The sequence below is a fragment of the Lottia gigantea genome (assembly GCF_000327385.1).
Source record: "Lottia gigantea unplaced genomic scaffold LOTGIsca_1, whole genome shotgun sequence".
NCBI classification, from domain to species: Eukaryota; Metazoa; Mollusca; class Gastropoda; family Lottiidae; genus Lottia; species Lottia gigantea.
The window spans coordinates 4,047,766-4,071,901 of NW_008706746.1; the positions used below are offsets into that span (position 1 = coordinate 4,047,766).

The 24,136-nt window shown below is 31.9% G+C and overlaps 2 protein-coding genes across 2 annotated transcripts; one reads left to right on the forward strand and one right to left on the reverse strand.

Annotated features, from left to right (window-relative positions):
* Positions 1-6,317: 6,317 nt before the first annotated feature.
* Positions 6,318-15,155, forward strand: LOTGIDRAFT_208342 (hypothetical protein; the record flags this gene model as incomplete). The annotated part of the gene is made up of 13 exons (XM_009045617.1): positions 6,318-6,559; positions 9,002-9,205; positions 9,504-9,570; positions 9,864-10,007; positions 10,458-10,519; positions 10,607-10,754; positions 10,972-11,055; positions 11,308-11,490; positions 12,190-12,405; positions 12,662-12,847; positions 13,126-13,235; positions 13,633-13,765; positions 14,494-15,155. 13 exons carry the CDS (start codon positions 6,318-6,320, stop codon positions 14,692-14,694), a joined length of 1,980 nt encoding a protein of 659 aa, XP_009043865.1. The 3' UTR covers positions 14,695-15,155.
* Positions 15,156-16,405: 1,250 nt separating this feature from the next.
* Positions 16,406-23,658, reverse strand: LOTGIDRAFT_149167 (hypothetical protein). The gene is made up of 5 exons (XM_009045618.1): positions 22,929-23,658; positions 21,033-21,126; positions 20,061-20,199; positions 19,668-19,812; positions 16,406-17,147 (listed from the first exon to the last, which is right to left on the reverse strand). Exons 1-5 carry the CDS (start codon positions 23,065-23,067, stop codon positions 17,074-17,076), a joined length of 591 nt encoding a protein of 196 aa, XP_009043866.1. The 5' UTR covers positions 23,068-23,658; the 3' UTR covers positions 16,406-17,073.
* Positions 23,659-24,136: the final 478 nt, after the last annotated feature.

Below are 24,136 nucleotides of genomic sequence, written 5' to 3' on the forward strand. Positions count from 1 at the left end.
CAGATTTACAATCAGTCAGGAATGCTCTTCATCTCATTTCCTGAATAATCAAATTCAAATTCTACAACCATCCACTTTAACTACTTTGGGGACTACACAAATGCTTACATTTGTTTATTTTGGCTTTTTATAGTATAATTTCATTCTACTATTCTACCCCAAAGTAGTAGGGGTTTAAATTTTAGTTTATTAAAAATTTATCAATGGTTTCACCCTTTCTTTATTCATTATTTAATTATGTAATTCACATATATATGCCAAATAAAGTTTATATATTAGTGTTTTGTTATAAAGTTCACATTTAATGAAATGTTAACTTTCAGGTCATCAGTAGTTATTCAACCGTATAGTAATTCTTGTTCAGAACACACAACACATATCCTGACTATTTGGTAAAATATGGTATAATATATTGGTGATGGTAGTCTGAGAGTAGACTAAGTAAGGAAGTAAGGCCTATACTGTGCTATAAATTATAATGTGATGTAGCCTAGGCCTACGTAGGACCTATCTAAAAACCGGTTGAGACCGACAAGGCACAGTTGTGGATTCTATTTTGATACAAATACTCCTTTCCCTCTCGTATTAGAAACATTTTGTATTAGATCTTCCAGATAAGAATGAGACTGAGAGGTCTATCTACTAAGAGAGACGTTTCATCACGATTAGGGAACTGAAAATATTTGTAATCTGCAATCATAGAGTTATAAATAGAACATCTGAAAGCGATCTTCCATCAGTCTGGAAAATCTGGACACAAAATATTTACTGCGCGTCTATGGTTTCAAGATGGCGGTGAAATCAGAAGAAACAATTATTTATTAATTTCTTGATTTAAATTTAGTCAGCACCTTTGCCTAATAGTATCCATCTTCCTTATCATTAAAATTGTAATGGGTAAGAGTTCTCAATCTTGGCATTGTGAATGAATTCTGCACCATAGCCAAGATATCCCATAAGTTAATACACCAGTGCACCACATCTACTGTCTGTCCCTGACTACATTGATTGATCTCTGAATTGAATTTTTCCTCAGTTCATAAATATTCAAAATAAAATTTTCAATTTTTATGCCATTTCTGTGAGAATGTTTTTGGGTCCATAGAAATATAATGTTCAGTGATTTTACATTAGAAATAATCACACTTTCCTCCCTGAAAATTCATATGAAAATGTCCACTGAAAATACTTTATTTTTTTTAGTGTTTAACATTTTAGTCAACCCAGAGGCAATCTATGACTCAGTAGTATTTTGTAATTGATAATTCAATTCATACAAAAATGATTGTCAAAATTCAGAAAACAGTGTAGTCAGAGAGTAGTACAATAATTTCTGCTGATATGATTAAACTATTCAGTGTATAGGTAAAGGCAGGGATAAATTAACATGAGAAGAAAAATTATATCCAGGTCTAGATATTAGACAGAGAGTCTTAGATTGGCCTTTGGTTGATGAAAACAGTGTCGTTCGTTAAATCATTAAATGACACTCCAGTCGCTCAAAATGGCAAAGAAGTGTTTTCAACGCATGTTGAAAAGTCCTGTTGTAGCTTTAAGGCAGAGCCCAAAGTTCAAGGATGCTGTAGCAATAGTCTGAAACATCTACCTCTATTCAAGTCTCTGCTAGATATTTTGACAGTTTTCAGCTGAACAACTTTCAAAATAGCCATCAGATACTGAAATAGAAGCAGATGTTTTGGTCTACTGTAGCAAAAGTCACTTACTTAATGAAATATGATTTTATAGAAGGCAAGAAAATCAATTTTCAGCCAGATTTGTCTGTGATATTGATTGGAGATGATGAAAGGAATGTGGTCATTTTAAATGTACAATCATCAAACTTTATATTTCTATTAAACCTCCAAATTCCAGGACAAATAGCATGCAGTTGAAAATTTTATTGATTATTGTGGTCACTGTGGACACTCTTTAATCCCAGTTATTGAACACCAAGTTTAGCCGAGGCATAGCTATTATTTGTCTACTATTTAACTAATAAATTGTTGTTTTATTATTGATATTGCAGGTAATGTTAGTATGGTGATATCTAGAGATGATATAGAAATGAAGTAACATGTTTAATTATAATAAACCAAGAACAAAGTTAACAGCTATACACAGAGAGGTAATTTGATAAAGTCTATGTGACCTAAAGGAAGTATCAGGCCTAATGTCATCTCTCCAAATGTCTTCAACATGTAGGGCCCTCTTGTAGATTTAGAAACAGAAAAAGTAGATTGAGTCATTTGTGTGGAATCTTGTAACAGATTCAAACTATTTGCTGTAGGTCTAAGGTTTTATTCCATTGACAAAAGCAACATGGAAAGTTGTTTGTTATAAACTGTGCATGTTAAAGAAAGAAATTCGAAAAAAAAAATTGGCAAAATTGCTCTTGCACTGCTTTAACTTTAGTTTACACTTTCTCATCCTTTGAGTATGGTTTCTACTTCATGACCTTGGCCAGTGTTTTTTGGAATAATACTATTCTCATCCCAATCTGATACTGCTTTGGTTTGCCTGTTTTCATAAGGATGAAAATATTTATTTTATTTCAAATCTGGCTTTCTCTAGTTACCATCATCATTTCGTCAAATATTCCTTGTGGAAAACTGATTTGGTTCTTTTGCTGTATTCATTTATACTTAAATAATTTTAGCATGATATAGTTATCCCAGAACCAGCCCCTATTATACTACGACAGACACATTCCAATGAACATATAATGAGAAGAGTTAATCAACCAGCAGATTTTACTCTTAACAACTTTGCAGGTAATACTTTTCATCTTTAGATACAAGATTTCTTACAGGCATCTCAGTTTTAGGCAATATTAAGCCTGTCTTCACATCTTAATGTGGGTGTTTATATTGTTCAAATGTAAATCGTCCACAATAATTATCTTTTGAATGTGAGGCCACAGTTCTGATCTAATTTTGACGAAACAGTGTGCTTAAATGTACATTGTTGAGATCTCCGATATTCAAAATTTTTTATGGATACTGTCAGTGATTGGGCCAAAATACATCGTATTGGCTTCATCTCTTGCCAATATTAGTGTGATGAGATATTAAGAATAGCTCCTTTGTGGACCTACAGCCTATTGGGTGACCGCTTATTAACCTTTTCTGCGTTTATCAGGTTCTTGAACTTGGCTTGTGAATGCAATAGAGACAACAGTTTGATATGAATGAAATTTGGTGTGATCATTTTGGACAAGTTCGAATTTGACCATCTTTCCATGAACGGTTTTGAATTATTGCCCTTGACTTACGAAAAACACTTCAAAATTTGGTTGTGAACACAATAGAGACTAAAGTTTTCATCCAATTTAAATGAAATTTGGTGTGAATATTCATAATGATGGGATCTTGAATAAGTTCGAATTTGGCTATCCTTCGGTGAACAGTTTTTGAGTTATTGCCCTTGACTTGGGGAAAAAAGCGTCAAAATTTGTTTATGAGACAAAGAGACAATTTTCATACGATTTAAATGAAATTGGTGTGATCAATTATAGTGATGAGATCTTAGACCATTTGACGATCTTTAGATGAACTTTTTTGAGTTATTGCCCTTGATTTATGAAAAACGCAAAATTTGTTTGTGAACATTCAGTTTTCATCCGATTTAAATGAAATTTGGTATGATCATTTATGATAATGAGATCTTCGTCCTTGATATAAGGAAAGTGAGCGAATCTTGCTAGGCAACCACTTGTTTTTGCATGTCAAGGGGCTGTGTAATCATCATATTGTTTTAAAGAATAATTTTGATTAAAATATTTTTAATGTGTAATATTTTCAGTAATTAAGCGTAAGTTGATATCTTTTATCTTGTATTTTATACTGATTATGCTTGTTTAAATGTGCTTACTCCCAGCATGACTAATGTATGTATATATGGTTATAATATATCATATAAAGTGGAATCTCATTTATCTGCACATTTCTGTTCCAGATAAAATTGTGTAGTTTAACAAATTTCTGAATAGCTACAAATGACAACTATGACAAATCTTCAGAATTATTGTGTAATTATTGTTGTAATCAGAGCTTCACGCTGTGTGATCATCAGACAACTGACCTATTTCAGTCTTATGTCCCCACTCAAGTTTGACAAGTAGCACTTGTTCTGGTGTCTGTACTGCAATAAATGTTTGGATGGTTTGTTTAAAGAAATGTGCTTTTCATATAGATATGTTATTTCTATTAATTAGTCATTATATTCTGTTTTAACTTATTAAAGCTTCTGTGGTTAGGATTATGTTCAGTTCTACTTAATTTGCTTCGAATTTTTCCAACTCTATTTCAGTTTATATTAATGGTCTTTTTTTTATTTATTTTTTATGTAAATATCATAAAAGGTGACATCCCACTCATTGATTCCGATAATAAATCAAAATAACATAGATTTTATTTTTTAGATGCTCTAGCAATTGCTTTAATAGCTTTAGATTAAATTGTTACACTATTTGATGCAGAATTTTCTCTTGTTATTTTATACATTGTATGAAACATAATTAACTTTTAATGTCTTAAATTGAATTACATGTATACTTACAGCAGATGTACCGGTATGTCTAAAGGCTTGTGAATGATACATTTTCCATCAGCTAATTTTTATGCTTTGTGTGCAAGCAGTCAAAAACAGTAATGGCTTTTTATGCTTAGTGTGTTTTTAGCTTTGTTGGTAAATTGAATTTAATCATTAGTTTTACTAAGACTCTGTACTGTGTTGGAGCTGAATTATTTTCTCAGAATTAACAGTGGTCATATGAAACACTGTTCTTGTATTAATTAATATACAGCAAGTTTGGGATTGTTTAGCACAGTCAGTAAGAGCGTTGGTTCTTTGTCATTAGCTTGGTTACATAAAGCAAATGGTGACTGTGGGTTCTGATATCAATCAGCATGTGGAAATCTGATGACCTTAAATAAGTGATCTACACTCAAATGGCCTTGCACATGTACTAGCTAATAGAAAGAATCCTTAATTGTGAACCTAAGTTATTTATCCTTGTAAAATATTGTTATTTCTTTCTTTTCTCTTTGATGTTTAAAACGGTTCCTCGGTAGTCAAGCAAATGATTTTCACAGTTCAGGATTCAAATTTCCAAATATCACCAATCAAATAAAAAATCAATATCACATATTGATTAGCATAAATCAAAAAAAGAGAAATCTGGTTTTTAATCTGGATTATCTATATTAATGATGTAAGAGACAAGGTCACCTTAATCCTCTTATTAGGTTAAAATTAACTCATATTTTGCCTTTTTATGTCCTTGTGTACATGTCATATACTTTACTTCTTCACAGTTTTGCTGAAATAGCATGTGGTTGGAGGTTTTTTACTCTTTTTTTAAAGGACTAGATTAGTAATATCTACAATAGAGAGTAGATAGTACACTATGATAACTGGATTTATGTGATTAAATGTAGTTCAGTTATATGTAGTTAAAAAATGTTTTTGTACAAATTGTTGCCGCATGCTGAATTAGGAAAACCCCCTACATCTTTAAGTGGAGGTGTGTATTGACTTTATGGAGATATTATTTTAACCTCCAACATGTAATTTTAAAGTTTTTTGTTTTAATCATTTTTAAGGTTTAACATATTGTGCAGCAAGTGGATATCTTGTCACTAAGACTAATAATCCCTGCACCATCATTCAGTATTTCCAGTCAGTAGTTACATTGGAATACAGAATAGCTATTGAACTTGACATTCTCTACATTTACTCTCTAGTATAGTAATAAGATTGGGAAATAAATCCTCTACCAAAAAGACTTAGTGATGAAAATATAAATTATAAATCTCATGTAAAAAAGGTGTTTTAAGGACATTTAATCCTTTGAATTACTGGTACATGCTTGAACCTTTTTTGTAGAAAAAATACCGATACATACTAGAGGAGGAAAGAAACAGATTATACCAGTAAATGCATGTGATCTAGGTTCAGTTGATGTAGTGGGAGACGAGGAAGATGGGGGAATACGACCAGCTCATCAAAATACAGGGCCATCTAAAATACAACGGCATCCAGCATTTCTACCAGGTATATAGTTAGATCCCCAGATATGTCAATAAATTTTTGCAAATTCAGGTGGAATTCAATAGATAGTGGAATAAAAAGAAATTAAAATTATACAAAAATGGCAAAAAATGAAGAGGGACTGCTGGTAGTGATGTTTTGAATTGTATGGGAAATGCTCAAATATCTTGACTATCTTGACACCTATTAAAGTACATGTATTTATTTATTTGTTGAAATTATCCTCTGCTGAATACTTGTTTGTAAAATGTAAACACTTTCCTGCAATGTTATTGCATCTTCATAAAAACAATTATTTTTCATTTATTGGCAAATCAATTTTTTTATTACTGGTACTCTTCGAAATAAGGATACCGAGGTCAAGTCAGGATCATATTCAGAATTTATTATATTATGTTATAGGTGATAGGGTTATATTTGCTGAGAGTCCGTCTGCTCCTGGTATACCAGTAGTGTATAGAACATCAGAAGAAAGAACAACTAATCCTGATCGACTCAATTTAGACAGGTAAGATTAATATCAATGTATTTTTTTAACCCACATCACTGTTTAATTTTATGTTGGAGGTCTATATCAATACAAAGAAAATACTAGAACCATGCTATGTTAACGTGATACATTGGTGAAATGTTGCATTTTTATACGCCAACATGAATATGTGGTCGTATATTGTCGTTGCCCCTGTACGTCGGAAACATTTCTTGTGAGCACTATAGAGACTACAGTTTTTATCTGATTTTGATAAAACTTGGTGTGATGCTTTAGATTGATAAGATCTCGGTCAAGTTCGAATTTGACATATTTTCGATGAACGGTTTTTGAGATATTGCCTTTGACTTAGAACGCCTTGAAATTTGTTAAAAATAGTTCGTGAGCAGGATTGAAGCTACAGTTTTCATCCGATTCTGATGAAACTTGTTTTTGATCATTGGAATTGTTTAAGATCTTGGACAAGTACTAATTTGATGCATTTTCGATGAACGGTTATTGAGTTATTGCCCTTGACTTTGTTAAAACGCTTCGAAATTAGTTAAAAATAGTTCGTGAGCAGGATTGAAGCTACAGTTTTCAACTGATTCTGATGAAACTTGGTGTGATCATTGGAATTGATCTCGGACAAGTTCTAACTTGACGCATTTTCGATGAACGGTTTTCGAGTTATTGCCCTTGACTTTGTTAAAACGGGTCAAAATTTGTTAAAAATAGATCGTGAGCAGGATTGACGCTACAGTTTTCAACCGATTCTGATGAAACTTGGTGTGATCATTGGAATTGATAAGATCTCGGACAAGTTCTAATTTGACGAATTTTCGATGAACGATTTTTGAGTTATTGCCCTTGACTTTGTGAAAACATGTCAAAATTAGTTCGTGAGCACAATAGAAGCTACAGTTTTCAACCGATTTTGATGAAACTTGGTGTGATCATTGGAATTGATAAGATCTCGAACAAGTTCTAACAAGAAACATGTCAAAATTAGTTCGTGAGCGCTATAGAAGCTACAGTTTTCAACCGATTCTGATGAAACTTGGTGTGATCATTGAAAATGGTAAGATCTCTGACAAGTTCTAACTTGACGCATTTTCGATGAAAATTTTTTGAGTAAATGCCTTAAATTAAAGCACAATAGAAGCTACAGTTTTCAACCGATTTTGATGAAACTTGGTGTGATCATTGGAATTGATAAGATCTCGAACAAGTTCTAACAAGAAATATTTTTGATGAACATTTTTTGAGTTATTGCCCTTGACTTTGTAAACATGCGTCAAAAGTTTTTTTTTGCCCTTGATTAGAGCTGTGTGATTTAATTGTTTGTTGTATTTGGGTTATTGATAAATTATTGATTTTAAAAAATTTTGTGGAATTATTCAGCATAAATAATTTCTTCAATATGAGAAAATTCGTACTTTAGTCACTAAAGACTTTTATTATTTCTGACAGCTGCCAGTGGGCGTATGTTACCTTGCAACGCAAGCTATCTTTGAGTTATTGCCCTTGACTTTGTTAAAACACGTTGAGCAGGATTGAAGCTACAGTTTTCAACTGATTCTGATGAAACTTGGTGTGATCATTGAAATTGATAAGATCTCGAACAAATTCTAACTTGATGCACTTTCGATGAACGGTTTTTGAGTTATTGCCCTTGACTTTGTAAAACGCTTCAAAATTTGTTTGTGAACACAATACAGACTACAGTTTCATCCGATTTAAATGAAATTTGATATGATTATTTTTAATGATGAGATCTTAGTCAAGATTATATGTGACAATTTTTCAATCAACGGAATTTGAGTTATTGCCCATGACTTAGTAAAAATGCATCAAAATTTCTTAGCGTTAGAGGTGACAGTTTTTGTCAGAATTTTATTGAATAATGTGTGTTTGTTTAAATCAACAATATCTTGAACAAATTAGATTTTTGGTATTATTTGACACAGATAGGTGACTGCCCTTGATATACTGAAAATGTATCAAGAAAGTGGGCGTATCTTGCTAGGCAACCACTTGTTTGAAAGTAGAAGGTCCAAACAAATGTAACTTTTCACTAATTGTCCCAAGTAGTGAGGTATTTATATGCAAAACTTGTTGGGTGACAAATCCAAACTTTGCGAGTTACAACAATTGCAAATATTTAAAGTAAAGTTAAATGTAACCTGGACGTTCAAAGAACGCACTGTGAAAAAGAAAATTGAATAGCTCAGTTAGTAGCAAGTTGCATTTTTGTCTGCTAGGCTATTAGGTGCTGTGGGTTGCAATCCCCCACAAAGATAGAAAAATTCTGATGCTACGGCCAGTGCTTCTGAGAATCAGCCCTGTTTCAACTTTCAACATCCCATCACCAATTCTATAATGCAATGATTATGTGGCTCTTAATATAAGTGTATTCTATACTTTTTATGCCATGTTGTATAGAACTGCAGAACAGAAAATGGTCATTATACATTTCAGACGTAAATTAAAGATATGTCCTATATTAGAGGGAGAAGAACAGCTACGTCTGTTGAACTATCAACATAACTACATCTCTCAAATACAACATCTGAGTACTTTAAAACGTCTTATATTCCTAGATCTTTATGATAATCATATAGAGGAAATAACAGGATTAAATTCATTAAGATCTCTTCGTGTTTTAATGTTGGGTAAAAATAGGTGAGAAAAATTTACTTAATATCAATGTAAAAATTAGTTATTTGGATTCTAAACATTTTTTTCAAAACGTGACAAACCCACTCACCATAGTATTTGTTTTTGTGAATTCTAGTAACTCTAATTTGTAAATATGAACAAGGTGCTAAGGAAAAAGTGGTCAAGATGTGTAGAGTTAGCTCCCCTGTAGCTGTGCTTTTCATACAAATTGTATTCTCATTTCAGTCTCTCACTTAGCACAATACCATCAGGATGAAATGGAAATCGTTTTGTCTTTGACCTTTCATGTTTTTTGTTTCAGAATAAGAAAAATTGAAAATTTAGAGGCTTTAACTAAACTGGATGTTTTAGATTTACATGGTAATCAGGTTAGTTGAAAATTCTTGCATGAAGGTTAAGATTACTCTCCTGTCACAGCTTAAAATTCATTGTTTTTTTAATTGATATGGTGAATTACTATTGTACCATTATATTGTAGATTCAGATAATTGAAAATCTATCATTACTCTGTGAATTACTATTGTACCATTATAATGTAGATTCAGATTATAGAAAATCTATCACATCTTGGTGAATTACTATTGTAACATTATATTGTAGATTCAGATAATTGAAAATCTATCATTACTTGGTGAATTACTATTGTACCATTATATTGTAGATTCAGATTATAGAAAATCTATCACATCTTGGTGAATTACGGGTATTGAATTTAGCTGGTAATCAAATAGTACATGTTGATAATATCAGTGGCATGGATGCTTTAGCTGAATTAAATCTTCGTAGAAATCAAATACAAACTGTGGTATGTATATTTTCAACATGTCAATGTCTGTTTCCCTATTTACTTCATATGCATTCTTCTGTCATAGTCCATTATTTTGATTGGCTACTAATGAATTTTCTTAACAAAGAACAAATACAATTTAAAACTTGCAATATTCAGTCATTTTGGTGATTGACCAGATAATCAGGCTATAGATCCTTCTTCAGCCTGTCTAGGCTGATGATTATCCATATCCATTACAGCTGAGTTTATGAAAAATTAGTATAAAACAAAATATCTCAATCTTTCATGTAGCTATGGTATCTGTTTTCCCTATGTAGCTTTTCAATAAACATCATATGATTAAATCATTCTAACTAACTAAACTGGCTCAAATTACAATTACAACAATGTCCCAATTTTTTGTGAAGACTTTTCCTATTATTTCTGCCCAGTATGATATCCGTATTGACTTCGTTATTTTTACAGATAGATGTTGATAATTTACCTAATTTACAGAGGTTATTTCTGAGTATAAATGATATTAGTTGGTAAGTATTTATATTTTCTTCTATTTGGTCTGGTAAGAGAAATATTTATAGATTTCTCCAATGCATCATACTGTTTCTATTTTCTAGTTTTGAAGATATACAGTGTTTAAGTGAATCACATTGTTTATCTGAAATATCACTAGATGGTAATCCACTGTGTCAAGATCAGTATTATAAACAAATTATATTGAGAAATATGCAGCAGTTAAAACAACTTGATATGAAGAAAGTCTCAGTAAGTAACATGAACACACAACATAATCTTAACTATCTATACATGTATAAATGATACCAAAGAACAGCCCTGTAGATTGCAAGGCAGAAATAAATAGTGTTGCTGTTCCCTTTCTACTATATGTAATATTCATGTTAATTTTGTTATGACTATTAGCTCTAGATTTCTTTGGGTTATCAAAATAGAATAAACACTGATCGTACGATTGATATTGTAGGAGGAAGAAAGAAGAATAGCTTTAGTTATGGCTAGAAAAGAAGCTGAGAAGAGAAGGGAGAGTAATAAAATAGCTATTATGAAGGTCAGCTTTTGAATGAAATATTTCTTATTCGAGTTAATTAGGCTTTACCAATTAATTTTTCATTCTTTATCAAGATTGATAATCATTTGAGATGTTCTCAAGATGCAGCCATATAATATTTGGCAAAATGAGATGCCATCTTTGCAGGTGTTGTGCATCGAACTGTAAGACACTTTGTTTCTATCTTGAATGATCCATAATGATTATTTGATCCATTTCATATCTCCTCATTGATTTTGTGATCTCTTTTAGGAGAAGCGTAGAATAGCTATATCTGGGGTGAAAAGAAATTGGGAGTTAAAACAAGGATCTCATATAGCTAAAACTGGGAGTTTAATACGAACATCTCCTATGCCGGAATTATTTGCAAACCATATTGGTACACTAAAGAATAGTGATATATTATTTCACAATGATAAAGATGATAGTGAATCAGTCTCTAGGTATGGGAATCCTATATTATGTATGTATGTATGCATTTAATATTATTTGAGCTTGACCTCAAACTAAAACAGCTTAGACCTTGACCAGATATTGGTTTAAAGCTGAATGCTTTTATAATTTGTTATATAGCACCTTTTAGAGCAAAATATTCCAGAAAAATAAACTATAAACTATATCCTTCATGATTTAATGAGAAGATAAAAAAAACTGGTTTAATTTGATACAAATATTTCTAAAATCACAGTTGAACACTACAGAAGTTTTTTTTGAATGTTACTGAGAAATAAAGTCAAGTCAAGAACTCATTTGCTTTAAAATTTAAAACAATGTTTGGTGAGTTTGCATTATTTTATTTTAAACTGAATTCTAATAAATGGCATCATGTGTAAAGTATACATTATTATTTTAGTGAAAAGAGAAGTGTCAAATCATCCAGACCAGAAAGTGCTCACAGTAATTTAACAGAGTTTTCATTTGATAGTTCTTCTGCAGTTACTAATGAAAGACCCAAGACATCTACTAAGAGACCAGAAAAACCACCTCCTTTAAAAGAAACAGTTGTTTATAGGTCAGATTAGTAATGTTTATTTAGCTTAAATCATGAACATTTAAATTTTTCAGTTGTCAGTTTGGGTAGTTTAGTAGGAACTATTGGAATTTGTAAAGAATCTTTTTTATTGCAGTCAAAAGAGTGGTATTACTAATATTGATAAAGGTATAAGTGAGTATGCTGAATTAGATGGTGATACTTTTACTCTATATGGACATCAAGCCCTAGAGAATTTAGAAAGAAACTGGGGAATTCAGGCAGCAGGATCAATTACTACTATTGTATTTAAATTTGTAGACTTTGAACATGTTGCTAAAATATTACACAAAATACGAACCAGATTTCCAGCTACGCAGGTATGTATCAAACTGATTCCACAACCTGTGATTTCTAGAGTATGCTCATTGTCATCACACCTTATACTAGTTCCTGTAGGTTCCCTTGATAAAGTACATACACAAATTCAGATTTTCATAAAAGATCAACATTGAAAAATAAGATTGATTGGCTAGTCCAATGCTGCAAGCTGTCAGCAAGCTCATTAAACGATGGGTTATGTGTCTTCAATATTATTTTTATGCTTTTTGAGAAAGACAATATCTTTAATTTTAGACACTGGTATTTAGTGCTACAAATATCCACAGTTTACAACAAATTAATGCATTATCTCATGTAAGAAGACTGGATAATTTGACTATAGATCTAGATGGAAATCCAGTTACTAAATTTACATTATGGAGAATGTATACTATCTTTCGTTTAGCTCATTTTTCATTGAAGAAAATTAATGACATAGAGGTAGGTTAGATTTGTTACATCTTTGAACATAGATATAAAAATGATACCTACCAATAGTCTTCTTTATGCCTTATTTAACTTATCAGGTTACAGGTAAAAAATACACATTTTGAATATTTTGGCATTTTATAAAGAATTACATTGGTACTCTTTAATATTTGCTCTCCATAATAGTTCCTTTTTTTCCCTCCCCCATGTCTGACATCGAGTTTTCATTCTAAAGAGCTAAATTATTTTAGATCTATATCCATGTAAAGAGAGCTTTATTTATATTATAGGTCAGTCCATCAGATATAGTAAATGCTGAAAAATTGTTTGGACCCTTGTCTCATATTACCACATCTCAACTACCACAATCTCGATTATTATCTCTTCTTGGTGAAACTAGGTTTGTATTCAAATACATTCTTTGTAGGGGTTTCAGAGATAAATACATGGTACTGTGGTTTACTACTTTCTATAACCTACAGCTGCTAATATTGTTGCCAGGGCCCTCAGTGTTGTGTAATTTGAAGAGAAAGGATCATAATGCATATTTCATAATGATAATTATTTCAAGAGACAAGTCCCAATACTCGTAACAATGATCTTATTCCAATACCATTAGAGTAAAATAGAATAGTGACTTTTCTAGGTCACTTGCCTTGCTCTCAAACTTTCCCTATCAATTACCATGGACATGTCATTATAAGACTAAAATCATCCCTTATATTGTGATCTGAATAGATCAGTTGAATATGAGCTTGAGAAATTTCTACCAGTAGACCAGCATTTTTTGATTTCAGAAAAAAACAGTTGGTAGCTTTAAGTGAAGATAAAAATAGAAAAGGTGATAAACATGCTGAGAAAGCTCAAGGAGAATTTGTAGGTAGAGCTGGTTTGACCTATCAGAGTGCTGATAATCTTACAAAACAACAGGTACACACTTTTTACTTATTTAAAAATTGCTATGCAGAGTTTTCAGCAATAAACATGGCTTCTACTCATTCTAGTAAAAAAAAAAAAAAACTAGGTTGAAATAAGGCAATCTTTTGACTTGATCAAACCTCTGTCAATTTTTTTGTCAACATCCTTACATGGAAGTAATTGTCTGAAAGAAACAAAAGCTGATATAACCAGACATTTTTCAATGGCCTGGAAATCTGATCTCAAATTCCCTTGCCTTGAGAGGTCTATGTCATACCAGTATTGGAATGATGTTTGGCAAAAGAGAGGTCAACTGTGTCATTTTACAAACAGGTCTTCTACTTTATCACTAATTATATTTACTCTGCAAGGCTATCAAAATATGTTAAAAATTTTGAAATAATATTGGGTCACCTTGTCCTTTGCAACTTCTGCATTTTGCTCTATATGATTGGAAGTGAAATCATTTTATCTGTTGCCTTTCAGTTACCTTTGTTTGGTCTTCCTGATGATTGCTATAATTAACTTTGAAATGTTAGACCACTTAGATACTTCTGACAATGTTTTTAACAGAATGACCCATCCTAAACAATTCCAAAATCAATAGATGATAATAATATTCAATGCAGTGCTCCAGTAGCTTATTGTATAGTATTGAGTTTCTATATAGAACTTCAACTTCAGTTGAATATTTTAACTTTTAACAAATTTTGCATTGGTATGTTTTTTCAATTTTTCAGGAATCAGAAGGAAAGAAGAAAATAGCTAAAAATTTCATCAATGAATTTTCTAAAGAGACAATATTTAACAATAAGAAACAATCTGAATTTCAACGTTTATGGTCTGTGATATTTTATGAAATGGTGCAGTCAGCATTAGGTGATATGTCTAATATGAGAGAGTATATGAAAAATTGTATGGAGATGTGCGAAAATAGTTAGAAGTACACAAAAACTTCAGTTCATTATTATGCCTGTTTTTTTAAATGAAATATAATAAGCCAATAGTATTAATGATCTTGACATTTCAAAACATGGATATGTCCTGGACAATTTCAAATTGTGAAAGGGTCTTGGACTTGTCCTTGATATGAATTAACCTTCTGACTACATTAACTAAGGTAGAATTTTGACATCCAATGAATTCATATGGCTTAGTGATCTAACTTTATGGTATTTCAATTATTTAGTTCTTGTGACTACACAAGGAGCCAATGTCAATTAGTGTTGTTTGACTCCATTCTTTGTCTAACTCCAGAGCCAGCAAGTGTAACTATTTTGTTTGTAAATAAGAGTACTTTTTTTTTCTAGCTTTTTGACTGTCAGCTCAACTTGATTTGTGTTTCAACTTTGATCTCAACTTTATATCCTTTTGTCACTATGCAATAAATCTTAAATTATTTCAAGACTTTTACTGCTATCGCCCTACTTCGTCTTTCAACATTTCGTGTGAACAAGATAGATGTTAGTTTTTATCCAATTTAGATCAAATTTTGTATACTTGTGAGAATGTGAGGATTGATAAGGTCAGAGTTTTTACCAATAACTTTGTGAAAAGAGTACAAATTAACTTATTGGTGCAATAAACCAGTATACTCAGAAGGAGGCTCATATTGCAAAGAAAAAAAAAGGTAAAGCATATCACTACAGTGAAACTGTCTACTCAAACAACTTTTAATCCAATCCTTTTGAACTCAAAACTACTCATATTTTACATCATTATGAACCTATTTAATGACACTTTCAGATGAAGTTTACTTTCAGCAGTTTTAAGCACATTTCCTCACCGTTGATCAGTCACATAGGCTATTAATTCAAATGACGTAACCATCTTAGTTTTCAGTGACTCAATGGTTCGAATAAAGACAAAAGAAGCTAGAGTTTTTTTTTTTAACCCTTTTTAAATGAAATGTAGATTAAGCAGATCTTGATATTCATCTGATTAAAAGTCTTTAAGACAATGAAATGCATTATATTATTTTTCTCTGGAAAATGACTTCTTAGCAATTGGCTAATCTTGCTCAAGCGAATGCAAGTCATTCAGCAATCCTGCATGGATTAATCACTGACATCAACAAAAAATATACAATATATACAAGGATTACTGTTTATTAAAGACCAACAAAATAATGTGAAAAAAGATGGTGGTTACATAATAAATAAAATATTGGAATAATAGGTTTTAGTAGTTGGAAATACAAGTCCACAATACAACATAATGCCTCTTGATGACACCCTAATGATGTAATGACCAGAATGATTCCACACAAGCCTAAAAATATAACGACTTGCCTGTCAATTGTCTGGCAGTTGTCAAGTCTTGCTCATAATGTCATCACAATAATAGCAATCTACATAAGCTTGACACTAAATCTAATCAACTGTCAAACGATCATCTTCAACTTGACTATCAAAATGAAAGTTGTTACAATATGTGATAGGCAGATATTTTCAAGCATGTTTACAAAAAAAGGTCTGTTCCTTGATTGTAAAGGAGCAACTATTAACAATGTAAAGGCATGGAGGGCCTCATGATTTGAAATAGCTTCTACAACATTACACTAATAAATCTACTAAAAATTTAGTTATATATTTAGTTTATCTGAAAATTGCATTGAGACTATATAAGGCAAAACTAAGCAGTGCATTTTTTAAGCAGACTATACAATTATAAATATGAACACAAATTAGGGGAAACTTGGTACCAACTAATAGCTGTTAATTCTTAACCATACTACTGTTAAATGAGACAATTCATTGAATATCACAAGACATAATGGCTTAAGAGCAGCACATTTAGCACTGGGCAAGTACCTGTGATTAAATGAAAAACAAGATTTCTTTCTCAACAATTCTAAACTATTGCACTAAGTCTACCCTACCAATACTTCCTCTTACAATATAGTTGATATAAAATAAAATATATACAATTTAATTTAATTCAAATTAGCTATATACAACAATCATCATTTAGAACATAATTGCTGGCTTCTTATTTTTCAAGACTTTTTTTTTACTTATTTTATACATGTAGCAAGAAAAGATGCGAGATTTAAACAAAAAGCTACATGACACAGACGGAAATAGTGACAAAGATGAAATTGCTACCAAATACGTCTTTCCCAAGTGATATTATTAAAAATGTTAATATAAAAGGTTACATGGAAGGAATTTTGAAACAAACAGTAAATCGTTATACATGTAAATTCATTTTGTCAAGTGAAGTAGGGTACTCAAAACAATTCTCAAAACAAAATGGATACTTCCTGTTGCTAAGACAACAGACTATGTATTGAGCAGTATACAGATATGACTAAGGTTTTAATCAAGTTTAGCATCATTTACAACTCTTCTTACAGCTTCATCAGTTAACATGTCTTGACCAGCTTCTTGTGCTTAAATAACAAACAAATTATTAAGGAGACTTTATAAGTCAATTATTTCAGAATTCCTGAAAACATGTCACACTTGTAGCACAATAATAGACCATTTACTTGACCAATCATACTTGAGTCTCAGAAACCGGATTTTTTAAAGCCAAGCCAATCAGAAATATTATTTACAGCCCAGCCTAATAATTTGAGCCATCAAATCTATGTGTGTCCGGAATTGTCCGTGTTTGAAAGTTAGACAAGTCGTCATTTCTCAAAAGAAAATTCTTAGTTTGAGATATTTTTGAAGGAATTATGCAATTATCGTAAATTTCTACTTTTTCAGAAGACCATTTACATCATAATCACCGACCCCACCCCCCAACAATTGGGTATTGAAATCAATTTGAAATTTGCAAAAAACATTTTACAATGTACAACAGGTTTAAGCTTTTCCCTTAACAGAGCAATTGGCATTTTATATATATATAGATTTTTTCATAGTGTATGGAATCTCCATTAATTAAATGGATTCAACTTTAAGAGTATATGTCAAGCATTTACAAACTGCATTGGAGTAGGTATTTAGATACTAAACTTTTGTTTTTCAACATTTAATAATTTCAAAAGAACAGAGTATCTTGAAACAATTTTTTCAAATCAAGGGATGAAATTTTCTTAACAAGGATTTATAGCAAGGAAGCTTTCAGAATGGGGAAAACTGCATATTTAAAGAGGTTCAAAACAAGTGCACCCTTCTCCCAACTTAAATCAACAAAGTGGTAAACAACTTAAATCTAGAAACTTGAATTCTTAAAATATGAACAGAATTTATTTAACAAAATAAAACAGAAAATACTTTAATGAAGAAAGTAGATATTTGTTCCCACTTTAAATCTGACAGAAATCTTGAAAGAGTGTAGAATTGGACATGCTGTGATACCTTTCAATCCCAGGATGGCTGAGATTACCAACTTACCCTCACTTAATTGTTTCTTGGCATATCCAAACACTATTAAACACACATTAAATAGAATTAGTAAGATACGTGAGCTTGGTCCCCTCCCTAAATACTCTTTTGTAACATTAACATGAAATTAATCATTCATCTTCATTCTAGGTAAAGGTTTTGGACTTCTAGAGTCAAAGACTTTAAAGAGGCCTTCTGCTTTTTTTATAAAAAATTTTCAATGTCAAAAAAGTAAATAGTACCTAAAAATATTTCTAAAGTATGTTCTTTATATAGATCTATGTATCTACTTGAATTTGAATTTGTTTGAAAAGGGTTAATTCAAAACAGAGAGTACTAATTGTTAATTGATCAGTTTAACTTAGTTTGCTGTTTGGCTTTATAAAGGCTTTATTATTAGTTGAAACCAAAAGAATACGTAGGATTCATATTTCTCTACAATTAGGGATTTGGACCTACAAAAATAAAGCAGAATGTCCCTTTAATAAGAGTAGAGTATCCAGAGAAATCACTTTTAACATAGATAACCGATGTAAGTCAAGATTTCAAGTCATTCAAGAAATTTTATTTTAAGTTTCAAGGATTTTGAAGTAAGAACGAAGAGGAATACATTTTTTACATCAGTGGCTCATTTAAAAGGCTTAATTAAAAGATTTTGCATTCAAATAGAAGTGAGAGTCAAATAAGATTTCAAAAGAGATATTTGGTAATAGCTTATGCTGCAAGTTACATTGCATGTCAGATGAAATAATAAAGCTGCCTTAATTTAGAGTTTAAATCAAATCTACCCATACCTTTACTTTTATGATACTCATCTAAGGCTTAAATACAAAGCTTTAAATTGTCAAAATAACTTAACACTTTAATTAATGCAGAAATTTGGGTGAACACAAAAGAAAGACTAAAAAAAAAAAAAAAGAATTGTTGAAAAGCTTCCAAGCATTATCTAGTACTTGAACACCCTAAAACTCTCACTTCATTATACTTTAAGATATGAAGATAGATTTTATATCTATTCCTTTAGCGACATTTAGGGGTAGAGATCACATTAAATAACGGAACACAATTTCATGGTATACTACTCCTTAGTTTTATTACACACTACGTTTCAACAAGTGAAGTGAAGTGATGTGACCTGAAGATGACAATGTAGATTGTTGAAACGTAGTGTGTAATAAAACTAAGGAGTAGTATCCATGAAATTGTGTTCCGTTATGTAAGATTTTATGTTTGAAAGTTTAGTTTCCATAACTATTTATTTAACATAAATAATGATCCGGACGAAAACACTTGTCACTGTTAAAAGGATTGTAAAAAATGTTTTCTAAAATTTTCATTTGTATAGGTAACCCTGATAGTATTGATTCCACCATTCCAATTGTCAATCAGACGTATGAAGTTCTTGTAAATCCACTTAACCAATGCATTTCATAACTTCACTATCGCAAAGGTCCTTTAAAAATCAATGGCAGCTTTTGCGAAAGTGAAGTCATAAATCCCTAACTTTTAGTGGAATTCCAAGAGTCACAGATGTCTGACTGAAGATTGGAATGGGGCAAATTGATTATATCTACCTTCTTTCATGGCATCCTTAGCTTCATCTAAAGCTTTATCTATTTTATCTTGATGTCTCAACACAAATGGTCTGATAACTTTATTGTAAATAGTGTCTGAACCATTACATGGAGCTGGTACCATACACCACACCAAGAATATACACTGAAATTGAAACATTAATATTTAATGCCTATTTTGAGCTGAACACAATTTGCTTTTTCTTAAGACTCCTGTTAGTTTGTTTACTTGGAATCTTTAATGTTCTAACATTGAGTAACACCAGTAAGAGCAACCAAGATCTATGACTGATTAATATCCTAATTAGTATCAAGTTTTCCCCTTTTCAAAAAGAAATTGCAGTTCAGTATGCTCAAGTTCCGGAGATTAATAGTAAAAAGTTTGACATCTACCTTCAACAGCCAGTAGAAAGGAATCCAGAAGAGGAAAATATCAGCAAAAAATTCCACTAAACTGAATGCACCATATACTACCCAGTATGTTAACCACTGTGTATCATCATCTTTCTTTGTACTTTCTATAGCTTTAAACCTACAATATTCATATTTTATCTACATATCTGCAGTACGGTATATTCGTGACTGAACTGAGAAAACACTACATACATCTTTAGAGGGAGGGAGATGGGTTAGTTTTAAATGAAATGAAATAAATGGAGTTTTACGTCCTACTCTTCTGCACCTTGTGGGCTAATGAAGATGGTGGGTTAGTTTTAAAATCAGTAGTATATTCTTATAATGTCAAGACATAAGTTACCAATTAAAAACCTCACTTCTTCAATATTTTGTCACTTTGAGCAAGTGGCATAATTGTTTAGTCACATAAATAACAATTAACTTCCTCATTTAACATTCAACAGAATTTATGCACCAACCCTTTTAAAGGGATTGAAAAGAGATTTCAAGACTTTGTGTATAGGGGACACCTTTGACTTCTATTTTGGGACATTCCAATTCTTCGTCCAATGCCTGTGGTTCCTGCAATTCCAGAAAGAGTTAACTGGAAATTACCCATGAAACAACTCTTCCATTCCTTAAAACTAAGCACTAAAAGACGTAGATTTCCATGTGGGCGTATAAAAAGACTAGAAAACCTCTCAACAATCCTTTTAATGATTAACTTCTGTACTATGTGCGTTGTAATCTGATTGCAAAATTGCCACTTCCAATGTCAGATACAGTACTATAAAGCTTATAAAGAAATCCTATACAACATGTACTAAAGTTGACTCAGATTACTTCTTTTTATAAATGGCATTTCTAAATATATCCTCTTGATATCTTTTGTTCAATTTTAATACAAGATTGTAATAACCATAGTAAAACCTTAAAAGCAGAGATGAAAACTGAATGTAATATACTCACGAAGCGTAAGCTGGATATAAAAAGCCTATGAAATTACATAAGAACTGTGCACCATAGCCAATCATCAAGTACAGAGCAAGTAGAACGACAATTCCTGGAAGTAAAAATATTACAGTTTCAATGACAAGTCAATGTCAGATTGTATTTAAAACTGATTAATTAAAGTTTTAAATTTACTCAAAGGTTTTCATGTTCCTGAATACTGTGTTTCAGTGGATAATATTTTTATTTTCTAAATTCCCAGGCATAAATGAAAAGATTTATCATGTTTCGTTAGGCTATGATGATAATCTTTCTAGGTAATAATAGATTTATAAGTATTTAGAAATATGAAACAGACTATAGCCACTAATTATCTCCACATCATTACTCTCAGGTCTAATAAATTCAACATTGACCTCATATTGCATGTACATATTTATATCATACAATAAAAGCTGTAAATAAACATTTTTTAAACTGGTACATTTTTATTCAGTCACATGCTGACCTAGTTGTAGTCTCTATATGATATATTTACATGCCTGATTGAAGTTAGAAAAATTATTAATGTCAGTCTATGTGTTTGCACAAAATAGTAAAGAAAATAAAAAACTCAAATTCATAAATATTTCAAATATTTTAAGCTACCAGTCCCCCTTGTAATGTTCGTTGTGAGTTAAAGCTGATGGTATTATATAAGCAAGTCGTAAGCTAACCTTAGACTCTGTAGGCTTTGTCAACTACCAGGGCAGAAATACCATTTTCAGTATAAGTCATGAAAGATATCATTCTATAACACCAGCAAGAATGTTAAAAAAGCTCTGGTTGTGACAAAAGTAATCAATTCACCTGTTCAGAACTGCAAATGGCAGAGAGCCCTGGTGGGTTTTTCATATTCGGTATAATATATACTATAATTATATGAGATCACACCAATAAAATTGCCTCTGTGGTAAAAATTGACAAAGCAAAAATAAGGCCATGTAAACCAATCAAAATTATTGCAACTGTCAACCAAATTAAGCCCACTGCAACTGGCTATCAGCAACCTTCCGTGGAAATGAATACCAGTCATCTCGGTGATATGTCAACCCAGAGACAGTTAACTAGGTAACAAACTCGAGTTAATTCGGCGACAAATTGAAAGTTTTTTCCGTTCTGAAGAACAGTTGCAGTTATTAGCCAAGGTGAAGACATGGTATATAGATGCAACGTTTAATGTTGTAAAATTACCACAGCATTTCCCGATATTCAGATCAGGGGCTGTGGGTTTCACTGGGCTCAGACAGTCTTCCGTAAAATTCAAGAATTAGGATTGGAAACTGCATACCATCAACGCGATAGTTTGTCCCAGAGTTAACCAACAAAAATTTGTCGCTGAGTTGACATGTCATCGAGTTAACCGAATACCGTGGAAATGACCTACACAACTGAGTTGATATCTCAATTCATGTTTAAATATGATGAGCAAAATGTGATTCTCCAAACATTCTGTTCACTCAATATTCATATATAATATACTGCTGAGACAAATGGCAAACAAGACAAATAAATTGCTGAGCTGATGACCATTGTGTGGGCCAACCTTTAGACCACTGCACTGACTGACTGAAAAGAGGACAGCCAATAATTCTAATAATAGCCAATATAGGCTTTATAGTAAATTAAAACTTGTCCATGACAGAACATATTATATCAGATCATGAACTAATAGACATAGTAGGGTACTAGATTATAGAAATATAAGGCAGACAAGTGGGGTCTACGTGCGACTCTCTTATAAATATGAAATAGTTCTATCTTTTGCTGTCATACTGACGACTACTCGGACTACACCGCGTATGCGGTTCAGTAACGTTGCTGTTGTGATCTTCTAGATTGGCATCATGTAATTAAAATTGCACTCTAAATTACCAAAGGCGAAGTATATTCTTTTCACTCCTGTCTTCTGCTCCATTTTTTCCAACAAATTCGTGAATGCATTCTTCTCGTGAAGAAACTTTTCAAGTTTTGCTTTCCACGTCTCCATATTCTTTGCAACTCCGGACGCCATCTTGTCGGATCAGTTCTCAACAGAAAAATAATGTAGACTGGATTAGACTGTCTCTAGCTAACGCAACACTTTTATTTATTTCAATAAAGACAATCGAGACTATATGAGTACTCATTGCACCAGCTGGCGCCTTACTTGTCACGTGCTATGATTGGTTTATATGAAATGCCGACCTTTCCGACACTCAACCTTAAAGACGTATTCGCTAAGAAAACTAATTCAATCCTCATACAGCGAATTCTATAAACCATAAAATATTATATCTTTTAAATAGTAAGCGCCACACAAAGCTCATTTTCAGAAGTTTCCCTTCGTGTTAGATTGATTGCTCCGCCAAAATCTTTTCCCTGCACTAGAGCTGGGCCATAGACTTCTTAATATAACGTATTCTAAAATGTTGCAAAAAAGTTACCGGTAGAAATAGAACTTTTTATATAACTCTATGGTTGCAAATCGACTCACTAATTTTAACTTCTCTAACTTTACTTATATATAATAGAAGCAAAACATTATCGATCGCCCCGTGTATAAAAGTTTCAGTGAAAATGAATTGGAAACTTTTAAACGCACTTAAAATAATGGCCATGTGACAAAACACTGCAGCGAATTTCATGGTCGCGTCGAAATTTCGCTATCTAGTCGACAAAACTGACATATGCAATCATACAGAGCGAATTTAATAGTAGGTGGTTCACAATCCCTTGAAAAAATTCAAATTCGGCACGTTCGAACGTGCTTGTTTTGTGGCGGTGTAGCCACTATATTTATTGTGAAAATTCGTCTGTCGAAGTCGTTTGACACGGTTTCGCGGGGCGTCAATGAAATTTTCAATCCGAGAAGACCAATTTAAGGGCTATATATTTTTTTTTAATGTTTAGGGCACTTTACAAACCTTTTTTGAATTAAAAAAACGAACCCAAAGTCTTTCTTATGAGTTTTGGTCATATTCGAACTGGTCAAGGTATCACCAATTTTGTCTAGGTGCATACCTTGACCTTCTGGAGGCAATACCTTAACCATAATGATGAGGGGTTTTGGTCGGCAGAAAAAGCATTCTCAGAACATTTAT